The sequence below is a fragment of the Patella vulgata genome, chromosome 9 (assembly GCF_932274485.2).
Source record: "Patella vulgata chromosome 9, xgPatVulg1.2, whole genome shotgun sequence".
In the NCBI taxonomy this organism is placed as follows: Eukaryota; Metazoa; Mollusca; class Gastropoda; family Patellidae; genus Patella; species Patella vulgata.
The window spans coordinates 12756531-12770214 of record NC_065887.2 but is presented as its reverse complement, the minus strand read 5'-3'; the positions used below and the strand labels follow the sequence as shown (position 1 = coordinate 12770214).

At 36.8% G+C, this 13684-nt stretch overlaps 1 protein-coding gene across 3 annotated transcripts in view; it reads right to left on the bottom strand.

Annotated features, from left to right (window-relative positions):
- Positions 1–13684, bottom strand: part of LOC126832104 (von Willebrand factor D and EGF domain-containing protein) — a 48275-nt gene that overhangs the window by 26441 nt on the left and 8150 nt on the right. For all 3 annotated transcript variants that reach the window (XM_050562791.2, XM_050562792.2, XM_050562790.2), the window contains exons 3-8: positions 7469–7694; positions 5536–5601; positions 4304–4375; positions 2250–2479; positions 1429–1512; positions 748–883 (exon numbers count right to left, since the gene is read on the bottom strand). In XM_050562791.2, the coding sequence (XP_050418748.1) occupies positions 748–883; positions 1429–1512; positions 2250–2479; positions 4304–4375; positions 5536–5601; positions 7469–7694 (814 nt within the window). The remainder of the gene's footprint in view (positions 1–747; positions 884–1428; positions 1513–2249; positions 2480–4303; positions 4376–5535; positions 5602–7468; positions 7695–13684) is intronic.

Sequence of the window (13684 nt, the reverse complement as noted above, 5' to 3'; positions counted from 1 at the left end):
CAGTCTTTTCATTGGCTAAAAGCTAAATTTGTATTGAGAATTTAAATTTAAGTCAGAGAAAGGGATACCGACTTAAAATAAATCAATTGAGGTTTGCAACTTTTATTTTTGCTTTGAATTGGGAAGTGCGTATCTGTCTACATTTAAAGTTTTGAGTCCACGGACACAGTTAATAATGTTTTGTATTTATTGTCAGTTGAAGCTAACAATCAAACTGAAATTATAAAGCCAATTGACGGCTACTTCACATTTCAAAACGAAAATTGAAGCATATAGAATTTGACCCATATCTAATCGATATAACACATAATATCTACCCAACCCAATTCAAAGACGCGTCTTCATTAGCCCAGTCTGAGCAGAACCGTAGGACGTTAAGCCTCATTTCATTTCATTTCCAATTCAATTATAAGGGGTTTAGCTCCATTAATGTGTTTTAAATTGATATGCATTGCACTAGTGTCCTACTCTCTGGCTTTTGCTGAGCTAGGAAACCTGGAGTTTGTCATTGTAGATGGGAAGTTTAACCAGACCTGTCAGCGATATCACCCTATGTGGAAGCGGAAGTTAAGCTCGACATCAAGTCATGTTTAACAAGTGCTTTCTTTAGGGTCTTATTAACGTAATTCCTTTCCGTCACTTGTATATTGTCAATAATGTTTTTATTCATATATAATGTTCATACTTATTAACTAAAATTGAATTTGAATAGTGTATATTACATACTGTTGCATTATAAACACTTACCCAAACTCAATAAAGCAAGCATTATCTCTATACTGCAGTTAGTGTTTATGAGCCCACAAGATATTGGTATCGTAGAATACAGAGTTACTCTATCCGTAGGAAAATTTTCTTGGAGCAGTACACTTTCTGCTGAAAACTGGAATTAAAAAGTTAATCTTCTTGTCATATAGAATTCGATATTCAACGACTTTTTTTAGAAAATTATTATAATCCCCAAAAATGTATTTTTTATGTTCGAAATAATCAAATATCAGATTGACGATGCACTAGGTCTATAAAATGACCAAGAGCAATAATTAAGATGAGTTTTTAAATGAAATGCTGAAATCCAAGAGTCTCATTAGTTGCAATTATGTAACTAATGCACACATATTATCAATGCACTCTCTAGCGTATTGGATAATTAGAAGTGGCGCATTGCATCCCTGTTGTAAGATTACTCATTTTTTAGCGATTTTATTATTTTGTTTACATGCTTTCTAGCGAATGTTATCTTCGTCTTCGTATTAATCTGTTTTCAGGTATGCTTAATAAATCAAACTAGGAAATATGCACCTTTGTTCTGCAATTGCGTTCCGTAACTGTTTAATGCGCGTTGAATACCAGTTGTACGGTGTATTTGGATTTGTAAACGTTTGAAAGGCGGGCAAAATCAAAGGTAATGTAAATGGTTTAGTGTACCTTTAAACCCAGATTAAAAGGAGAACTTATCCTTTCTGTCTGATCGGAATCTTTGGTATTTAACACCATTACACCACACTGGATCTATAAATAGATTTACATTATGTAGATTAAACATAACACCTTCGCCAACTGATGTTCATTGAAATAATATTATGTGGGTAGGGTCATGTCTTAAAAGAACAACTATTCTTTCGGATGGGATGAAAAACTTAGGTTCATCCGCGGACTCGCTGGCATTCCCGTAAAAGAATACTAGAAAGATGGAAGTCGATGAAGTGTACGCGGACAGGCTGACCCCGGGCAAAGTTTTCTTCTCATTACATACACTATGGCGTACTAAGCCCCGTCTTAATTAACCCGGGTTCATCGGGATTTTCCGGCGTGGCTTCCCCGTGTCAGTGGTGCAAGACAAGGTCAGCTGTCTAGTCGTTCGGATGAGACGAAAAACCGAGGTCCCAGGTACACATTTCTCTCATAGCACACTGTATGGCGCATGCCCGTCTTCATTAGCTCAGTCGAAGCAGAACAGTAGGACGTTAAACCCCATTTCATTTCATTATCCCGGTGCGTGACCTGTACATCATTAGTGTTGTCATTGAATCAAGTCGTGTGTTTGGAGCTGCTGCCCAGCCTCGTCACCCTCGTGGGTATTCTCCGGTTTCCTCCCACTGCTATGTTACGTAAACTAAGAAGTTGGTATACTTTTCATTTCATCTCATTTTTAATGTTGTCTGTAAATAAAATAATGATTTTGAAATTTTTAAAATTCTGTGTGCCTTTATTTCTGTTCTTCAAGAAAACTATATACCACTACTAACCAGATCTCCAGGAAAAACATCTTCGTACAATTTTAACAATGATAATCGACCCATCATATTTCTTCTAATAATAAAGATGGTATCCGTATCTTCTCTTCTTTTATACCAAGCCACTCTGAACTCTGCCCCCACTACTGATTGGTTACCCAGTTCAATCGTACAGTTGAGGTAATTGACGCCATTAACCATAACGTTTTGTATGGATGGTTTTGTAAGATTCACTTGTTTTACTAAAAAAAAAATAGAAACACCCAATTTCTAAAAGATTATATGCATGCTTTAGTACTATAGAATCTCTTGCAAGCTACAATATTGTGAAAGTTGAAACTCCAATAGGAATATTGGTCCAAAAATAGCTCAATTCCGTTCAGTATTTACAAGGATATGTTGAATTGAAACTTTTATCGCTCTATGCTGCTCACTATGTAACAAGGCGACTGCCATCTTTATTTGATGTTAACCAATGTTGTTTATTACATGTTATTCTGGTCCGTGAACCAAATTGGTAGGCCTGTTTTAAATCCGATTGAAACCAAGCCGGGAGATTATCTAGCGTCGGTATTGTGTATCTGTTTCTTAATCAAATGTTTAATAATCAATCTGAATACGCATTAGCGTGGAATAAATCATGAGGAATTTGATATTTCTTTTTAAAAAATGCACATTTTTGGTTATTTTAAAAGGTACAACCTCTTAGGTTTGGTTCAGATATTATAATTTTCGATTTTATTGGATTTAATGTGTTGATTGTCTTTATTCCTTGAAACGTGTTACATCTGTAGATAAAGCTTGTGTACGGATATAACGAATTTTGACACAGGCGGACAATATTTAAAGCTACATTATAGAAGATTAGATAAAGAGCTGGCAGTTCTCACTATAATAGTTAAAACCACCTAGATAATGTAAAGGGATTATGCTGAAAATTTCAGTCAAATTGCTTTACTCTAAGCCAAGAAAATCTTATTTTAAAATCGTTGTTGTCTCGATTATCCACTTTTGCGTTCAATCATCTATGACGTTGAACATCAGATCGGATTCAAATCCAATGAAAATCAGACATATAAGATGGCATCTAGAGTTGATTATAGTCTGGAAAAGGTAATTATTGTATAATTAATCATTTTGATAATATTTAAAGATCTGCAATAGGCAGATTTACCTTTGCATAATGTATGTTTAAACTAAAATGAGTAAACAAGTCGACTTCCGCTTAATCTTTGTAAATAAAAATGCGGTAAGGCAGAGCTTATCCCATCATTAGTCAAAATAACGGGTTCTTAATGGACTTGAAATATTTGCCTTAATTAGTAATGTATCATCACAACTTTAATATCAAGACGACAATAACCACAGCCGAGGTGACCAATTATAACATTTATAGAACATTGGTGTGTCGTCCAATTAACAGTGGACGTCGTTATGCAACATTGATGTCGTTATGCAACATTGATGTCGTTATGCAACATTGATGTCGTTTTAACAAGGCTTCTAACCAATCTTATATGGCGATACTGAACACTAGTTTAATGGCATTGACGTATATGAAAGTGTGTTTTTCGTATGAGATGTCATAATGGTGCTACTGTCTGTAGTCGTGCTGTTTAAACCATAAAGAAGGCAAGAGCGGTGGGGACTCTATTTAACTTAACCCCTTAAATAGGCATTATTCAAGAGTTAAATCTGCCTTTTGCTTGTCTTTCTTTAAATGTTATATAAACCATTAATTAGAAATTTATTAACATGACAAGACCCCGGTTTTAAGTAGATTAGAACCGTTCGGCCGTTTAGTGATTTAATTTAAAAATGGAGAATCGAAAAACCAGCACCATGGTTACGATGATAAACAATCAATGCACACATTTTATCAAAACTACAAACATTGATAACTTCGTTCGGAATAAAGTAATTTAAATGAAATTTTTAATATATTCATTTTGCATTATCTATTTTTGAACTAGTAAGCAACGGCCAACTCTTTATCTAAATCTTATATAATGTATCTTTGATAGTGAACATATAGCCGGACATATATGTAACATGATATAACATACCAATACATGCTTTAAGATTTTCATTAAAATCTTGACCCTGTGGACACGTGAATAAACTTGTACTTTCTGTCACTGTAAAACAATTTCAATTTTAAAAATTAAAAAAGTAAACTGCATCTGAATAATGATCCCACAATCAAATAACCACTCTCCATATTTATTTAACTTTTTTGTATATGAAACACAGAGAGAGAGAGAGAGAGAGAGAGAGAGAGAGAGAGAGACGTCCACTCGCCGCAAACTATGTCATTTTGGGACAAACATAATGGGTCAATTTTATTTCAATAATTCGCTTGCGCGTATAGGTCTTTAGTAGTGGGAGGAAACCCACGAGGTTAGACAAGTGAAGAATCGAACCCACGTCACTTGACTCAATGAAAGACCTTATGATTCAACATACTTGCGTTAACGATTCGGCCACCCAACCCCTCCGTGTATGAAACAGATTCAATAACATATTTGTATACTATTCCCGTTCGTTGAACTGGTTTTATCCAAACTGTTACACGGCCGTAATGCGAAAGTGAATATTTACTGCGGATCAGTTTGGTTTTAATGATGTCTAGTAACTTAATATATAATACACTTTCACGCACTGTAACTGAACTCATGTCAAAGTGATTATGAATTCTTGAATTATCAGATAACCCATAGCATAGGGTACAATATTTCATACCACGCACATTACGTTTAGCGTGTAGCTTATATTCGGAGAATGTACATGTACCAAACAACGAGGCACTTTTTAATGCACTGTGCTATATTGCAAAGGGCAGTCTGGATTTAAACCAGACCAACAATGTTAGGGGTAGATTGGGTGTAAGCTAGTAAAATTGAAGGGTTTCGTTAGTGCTAACGTTTGGGATTGCAATATTTCGGTGCTGTTGTTCTTGCATAGGAACATGTATACGATTTTGATGCTAATCGACGTCGTTAGTTTCGTGTGAGGGGCTTTTAGGATCGCGTTTGACTATGGTGTCATTATGAAAGAGAGAGAAATTGGGTTTAACGTCCACTCGACACAAACTGGGTCATTTCGGGACTAGCACATGGTTCAATTTTATTTCAAGAATTCGCTTGCGCGTAGGGGTCTTTATCAGTGAGAGGAAAGCCAAACAGCATAAAGTCACTTTTGACCTTTGTTGAAATAAGTGTAGTAATATGATTTTACCGATTGTGTCAAAATAATTTTGAAAATCATTTATGAGAATAAAAATGTAAAACGTCCATACCTGGTGTAGTGCAGTCTCCTGAAACGGGGTCAAGAATCAAACCCTCTTCACAACTTCTCTCTTGAACTTAGGAAATGAAAACAAACGCATATTGTATAATATTATTTTAATATATACGGAAACGTATTAGACAGAAATGAAAGTTTAAATGAAATGAAATGGGGTTTAACGTCCTACTGTTCTGCTCCGAACTGGACTAATGAATACGGGCATGCGCCATACAGTGAGCTATGGGGGAAATTTTGCCCGGAAAGCGGCACTACGGCCTACGCCAATGTGTACACTGGACCTCGGTTTTTTGTCCCATCCCAGACTAGACAGATTTCCTTGTCAGGCCCTCCGTCCTGCATCACTGACTAGGGGGAACCACGCCGGAAAATCTGGATGAACTTTCTCGACCATGCAGGGATCGAACACCCGACCTCCAGGAGAACGAGCCAGCGTCTTACCCACTTAGCCACAATGACCCCCATGAAAGTTAAAAGGACGAAATTATTCATAACCAGAGCGTTTACGAATAAAGGTTACATTGTAAATACCTTTGACGTATTGGTGAAATAACCATAGCTCGGTGTGGCTACCAAACACTCCTTGTGCTTTTTCATTAAATGAGGAGCCTCCGTGGCTCAGTGGGTAAGGCTCTGGCTCATTACGCAGGGGGTCCGGGTTTCGATCCAAGTTACCCCCCTTGTCTTTGTTTCGTTGTGTGGCAACGGCAGTGTCTAGTCGTTTAGATTGGACGAAAACCGAGGTTTCGTGTACTCGCTGACATGCACATGCCCAGTTGGTGCAGAAAGGTAGGACGTTAAACCCCAATGCATTTCATTTGTTTATTATACAGAGTGTCCCGATAAAAAATTGTCCTAGCACTGACCCTAAATACGAATAACCCTTTCCAAATTACAAAGTATAATTACTATGAGACAAATGTAAATTGTAGCGTAAAACGTGATCGTCGAAGCACCAAAGCAATTAACAAAATATATTTATTTGGTCTAAGAACCTAATTATTCATGTCCGCTATTCCTGCTTCTGTATTATATTTACAGCTGGTGTTTTAAACAAAAAACTTATCTTCAAATACATTTTTTTAAAAATTTAACATTAAAACATTATAGCGGAAATTACATTTATGGCTGTTGAGAGATAATTGTCTGTGGCTGACTTCCTCTCAGATAAAATTGTGTAATTATTCATGATGATAGTCCTTAAGGGGCGTTTATACTGAGACCGACCGCGAGCCCAAACGTCACCACAGTGGCTTGCGGCGTGAATCATCATTCGTACTTTAACAGCAAAACGCGCATAAATTCTCAGATGGAACTGATGCATTTGCGAGTTGATCATGTATGCCTTTTGATCGTTCACTCTGATTGGTTAATGAAAATCGCTCGCGCGAAATCCGCCCGAGGAGGCATCTCCTAGGTATTCCGCGCGAACAAAAATTCGGCCGCGTTCGCCGTTAGTATTAAATATTAGTTAATCAATCAAATGTTATCACCGTAGTTGCCTTTCTGGTCGCGCTGAAGCTAGGTATACACGACCCTTTAGTATAAACGACTTCATTCAAATAGCAGTTAATAATAAGTCAAATACGATCGTCGCGTTCGCGCTCAATGATTCGCCGCGTTGGACGGACTATAAACACGAATTAGCCTAAAGATAAGGCTTTGGGTATTAAATGCGTATAGCTTATTTGTCCTTTAATAGTAAGTCGAGAACTTATTTTAAGCGAACCCTAAAGTATTAAAGAAAATAAATGACATTACATCGTACTATTCCTTCCAAGAAGTAGGCCTACTCAGTTATTATTCTGTCCACATCATTTAATTGACAATTGCCGGCATCTATCAAGGACGCTCCGAGGTCATCAAGAGTGTTAGCAAAAAATAAAAACGAAGCGATTTTTTTTATTTTAATTAAATTGCCTTACTTGTTGTACAGTAACCCAAATTACATCCTCTGGCACCTGAAATTCTGTAGATGTAGAAATTTCCACAGTTTTTGACCACGGCTAATGTTTTAGCCATGCAACAGTTGACTTCTTTGCGAGGTAGTTGCCAGGCAGCGCATGCCTGGCCCCTCTTTTCATGACCCGGTAAAGGCATGCCACTCTTTAATTCCAACCATATCGGTGCCTGGGTTCCACATCGAAACACCTGCAATTATTCAAAGGAAACTGTATATAGATAAGGCTATAAACGTTTAAACGTATTACGTGATCCACCTAAAATACAGGTGTCCAGAAGTAGAGTAACGCCAATATTAAATCCCAAACTTCATATTTAAACCATGCCGGAGCCTAATGGTTATGATTATGTAATCTAACTAATTAAATGTAAAACACGCCTATTTCAAGAAAGAATGGGATGGGTGGGGTAATTGGTGCAGTCAGGTTACAGTACATGGGGATCCCTCAAGGTTACTAGATAGAGACATTCGTCGCGTGAATAACGACTACAACCTGATTGTCATTTAAACCGTTTTAATTAAAGAAAGGTTATATTGCTCCTGGTTTAAATGTATTATTGTGTGTGATTTTTTTTAACTTAAACATAAATTATGCGAGAGCTAAATCTGCCTATTGCAGGTCTTTCTTTATGCCTGAAATGTTATCTAAATTTTTAATTAGACATTAATTAACTTATCAAGACCATAATCAAAACTCGATGTCATCGCTAGCCTGCGATGTTTATTGGATTCGGTTCTGATTTTCTGTTCGACTTCTATTCATGATTTAATCATGAAATGGAAAATCGAGACTGTTCTTTTTTCGTACCGACTATAGTAATGATGGTCGAGGCTAGGCCGAAAATTCAATCATTAAAATCTCGATTCAGAGTGGATCAATTTCACTGAAATTGTCAGCAAATTCCCTTTACATTATCTGGTTTTTAACTGTTATAATGAGAACTGTCAGCTCTTTATCTAATCACCCATAATGTATCTTTAAAATAAGTGATTGTAATATTATATTTTTGATGCTTTGGCATTTAGATTTTTAACTTTTGGTTCTATCTATTTTTAAGATATTAATAAAACTAAACATTGAAAGATCTCCAAATTATCCCGTCACCATTATGGGATCGAGGTGGTGCCAACGGTATGCCTGAACATTATAGAGGTGCGCAACATTTTTCACACAGTTTTTAAAATTGACAACAGGAACTATTACCACATGTAAGTTAATTATGTTTTGCACTCGGTGTCTAAAAATAGTTCTGGAGAGAGAGAGAGAGAGAGAGAGACGGGGTTTAACGTCCACTCGAAACAAACTAAGTAATTTCGGGACTAACATATGGTTCAATTTTATTTCAAAAATTCGCTTGCGAATTTGCGGGGCGACCCGGAGAAAACCCACGAGGTAAGACAGGCGACCCTACTCCTTAGCACGTACAACAGGGGAATCGAAACCACACCAGTTGACCCAATGCCATACCTTATGATACAGCGCGCAGCCGCGCACGCGCTAACCATTCAGCCATCGACCCCCCCTACAAATAGTTCTGATCTCTATAGAGAATTATATAGCGACGTAGGAGTATCAATCATAGTTGAAACGGAAGGAATCATATTGCAAAGATATGTTTTAATTTGTTGTTTCCATAAATAAGTAGGATTTTTATTACAATTTTATATTAACTACTATTCAATTTGTCGAGATGAATAAGAGTTTTCGTTTGCTCACACACTGTGTGGGTGTATGTTATGGGCAACAGCTCCTTTCCGTCTATCCGTGGGCGCCACGGTAGCTCAGTGAGTGAGACGTTGGCTCGCTAACCCGGAGGTCCCATGTTCGATCACGGTGTTGACCGAGAAAGTTCATTGGGATTTTCTGGCGTGGCCTCTCGTTGTCAGTGTTACAGGACGGAGGGCATGGCAAAGGACCATGTATAGTCGCTCCGATGGGACGAAAAACCGAGGTCTCTTATACGTAAAACAACCCTTGACAGTTGGAATTCGATACAAGAGTAGGCCGCAGTGCCGCTGTTCCAGCAAAATTTCCCTCATGACACACTCTATGGCGTACGCCGGTCTTCATTAGCCCAGTCGTAGCAGAACAGTAGGACGTTAATCACCATTTCATTTCATTTCATTTCTGCCTATCTGTTCGTAATTCGTGTCGTCGGTGTATTTTGCACACAGAGAACTATCTATTTGAAATGAAATGAAATGAAATGGGGTTTAACGTCCTACTGTTCTGCTCCTATGCTGGGCTAATGAAGAAGAGGCATACGCACTACAGTGCGCTATGAGGGAAATTTTGCCCGGGCAGCGGCACTATCGCCTACTCTTATATCGAATTCCAACTGCCAAGGGATCTTTTACCTGCATTCCAATGTATACACTGGACCTCGGTTTTTCGTCTCATCCGAAGGACTAGACAGGTGTCCTTGTAAGGCCCTCCGTCCTGCATCACTGACAAGGGGGAACCACGCCGGAAAATCTGGATGAACTTTCTCGGCCAATGCAGGGATCGAACACCCGACCTCCAGGCTAGCGAGCCAGCGTCTTACCCACTTAGCCACGTGATCCCCACCTATCTATTTGAGAATAGATCTCTGCCTTGGATGACCACAATTTTGAATAATTAGTCTACTATTCTGTTATGCGGTTCTGCGGGTTTGGATGGACGAATGGTTAGCATGTGTGTGCTGTATCATAAGGTCTGTCATAGAGTCAACTAGCTTGTGTTCGATTCCCCATGTTGTACGTAAGGTGTAGGGACGCCTGTCCAACCTCGTTGGTTTAGTCCGTGCCCTCCGGTTTTCTCCCACTGTTAAAAACCCCTACGCACAAGCGAATGACTGAAATAAAATTGAACCATGTGTAAGTCCCGAAATGACCTAGTTTGTTTCGAGTGGACGTTAAACCCCGTCCCTCTCTCTCTCTCTCTCTCTCTCTCTCTCTCTCTCTCTCTCTTATGCGGTTCTATTCCGTTTTAAACGTTTTCATTTGGTAGTTTTTTTAGACTAAATTCATCGATGTTGGAATTTTAAAATCTCGGTCAATTAGCTTCGTGTCTGCTCGCAAGCGGAGATAATTGTAGACGTTTCGTTTGGCCGTCGGTTTTTTACTACCGATTCACAATTTATCAACCGCTTACATGCCACAGTTCTGAATGATATATTGCCTGAAAATTGCTCACCGATTTGTAACACGTCAGAGAAGTTGTATATCATACTATCAATATATCTAGCTTTCAAAATGCTTTTTATTAAAGGCGCTAAATCTCTTACTCAATATTTTCCATAATATTCGAACCAAAAACACGAATTAGAATTCAATATTGACCCATTTTAATAAATATTGATGTTGTTATCTTAGTGTAAAAATGTAGGGTCCTAATATTCAATATTTAAGACACAATTAATGAACACTTTAAAATATCGACATACCAGTTTCGGGCCGCCATTTCTAAAGAACGAAGAAAAACATATCCCAGACTTCAATGCGAAAGTAATTAAAAATGGCTGCGTCACAAACGACAAAATAATAATACAAAACATGTGTAAAATGGACCAAGAAGGCACAAATGACAACCGGTTAGTTTGGACTTTCCGTCTATTTCATCGAACATAACTGATTAGAAATCACAATAAAAGATTTAAAAAATTTAAGAAAAAAAAGCAGTGTTTTATACACTGATATTACATTAATATGTGCTTTTAGACTCAGTTTTGTCTATTTTAAGGTTCCAATTAGAATAGAGCTATACGCCCTTTGATACAACCTATCAGGTATTCAACCTTAAGCAATAAATTTGGCTTCAAAAATATGATTTACAACTGAATTATTTGGATTTCCTCTCTAAATAGAATTTGACGTTTCTTATAGGAAATAGAGTATAATGATGTCTGAAGACTGAAAAGAAAACAATTTCTAAGGCCAAACCGTTTTAATGTTTAGTTCTTCGGGGGTTTGTTCAATAAATAACCCACTTAATTCTTGTGTACGATGTTTTGTTAAAATTTCAAAACTTAAAGTAGCTAAGTCTTAAACTTAATATCATTTAAAGTCTTCGACATTGAAAACACGAATTATTTGTCAATTTAAATCAACATTAATGTTGTGATCTTACCGGGAATAGAGGGGCTTCTGGTATCCAAGATTTAAGACAAAATAAACATTTTACCATTGGTACACGTATCGTGTACCATAATGCGTTTCAGCGCCATTTGTAACAAGGGACTCGAAGAACGAGGCTAGACATATTCCACAAACATGCGCAATAAATACTATAGGTATACTAAGCTTTTGAACAGTACAACCAAATAATTTTGGTTTTTAAATTAGTCTTTTTTTCCGAAGAAATTATAAGCAACATTTTAACAGGTGTTCTCGAAGAACAGAAAATCAATTTGGTGTGGCCTACTCTGACGATTAATGACTTTACGGTGAATTAATTTGAATTCCAGTCTAAATACAGATCTTAAATCAAACATATTGGTCCAATTATATAAGTTACAAGATGGAAAATCTACTTAAAGCAATTTGTTCTCAGTCTGAAAAGGTTTAAATATACATTGATGTTGTTTATAGCTTTATTTACAGGAACGTAGTCAAGTTAAACGACGTCTAATAAATACTGCTATAAATCTATGTTTGATGGAAGAGCTTTGTTAATTGGTGTACTTCCGTTAATTAATTGAGTAACAGCTGGGCTGTATTTAACTAGGCTGAACTACTTTCTTTTTTTTTTTCGTTGTGTCGAAAAGTTGTCTGTAAACATCAATAATCTTCAGGTTAGGAATCGATGTCTGTTTTTGGTTATTTTGTTTTCAAGGAAGATGAATATTAGGTTTTATGATAGAGGATATCAAAGACAAAATAATTCTTTGATGGCATTTAGTAATTGGAAAATAATCAAATAAACACATTATTTATGGATAATAATTACTATGGTTTATTTCACTGCGACGTTTCAACAAGATTTCACAAGTCGTTATCAAGCATATCTCAACACAAATAAATAAACTCGTTCGTTCGTTCCTAAAGTTGTACATCCACTTCCACCATAGGTGATATCGTAGACAAATAAATAAAATGAAAAGAATATGGTTATATGTATATATATCTATACAAAAGCAGTGCGAACCCTCCAATGGGATGCAAAAATCATCAAGCATGAGCAACTGTCCCAGGCCGTTAAATAAACAAATATACATAGATATATATCTCTTAAATAATTATTTGATCTTATTTTATTCCGGTATTTATCTATACCAAGTACAGTTTATACCTATCTATGTATATTTGTTTATTTAACGGCTTGGGACAGTTGCTCATGCTTGATGATTTTTGCATCCCATTGGAGGGTTCGCACTGCTTTTGTATAGATATATATACATATAACCATATTCTTTTCATTTTATTTATTTGTGTTATATGCTTGATAACTAATTGTGTAATCTTGGTGAAACGTCGCAGTGAAGTAAACCATAGTAATTGTTATCCATAAATAGTGTGTTTATTAGACTGAATAATCCGTTGAGCTCAAGCTATTTTAAAGATACATTATGTAAGAGGTAAAGTTGCCTATTAAAGGTCTTGTCTCCGACTGTAAATATATTATATCAATTATTATTTATATATTTATTCACATGAACCGACGCAGACAAAAGTTCAGAGTATCTGAATTTCGATGGATGGACGAGGAAAACAATTTTGAAAGAGTTACGAATATCAGACCCACAGAGGCTCGAAGCACTGCAAAGATTTTGGTGTCCCGATATGTAATTCAGAATATAAACAATAATAAACCACAAACAACTGCCAGGCACGTGATTAGAGTTTTTCTGGGATTTTATACACGCCATTTTTAATAGCAACCAAACAGGTAACCGTGTGAAAAGATAAAAACAATGAAAAACTAATTAAAGGTTTTTAAATAATTTTTGAATTAATTATTTTAAATTTGGCATCTAACCAGAGAAACGAAGGGGGCTGGACGTGTTCTCAGGGATGCTGTAAAATTGACGGACAATGTATATCTATGGTCGATAATTTTTTTACGGGGGGGGGGGGGCGAAACTTTTTGCACGGACCTGCATCCAACAAAACAGACACTCTGTGTTGCCCCCACCATGACACCCTAAGCACGTGCTTATTTTACTTAATGGTTAATTCAATACTGGTGTCACTGTCT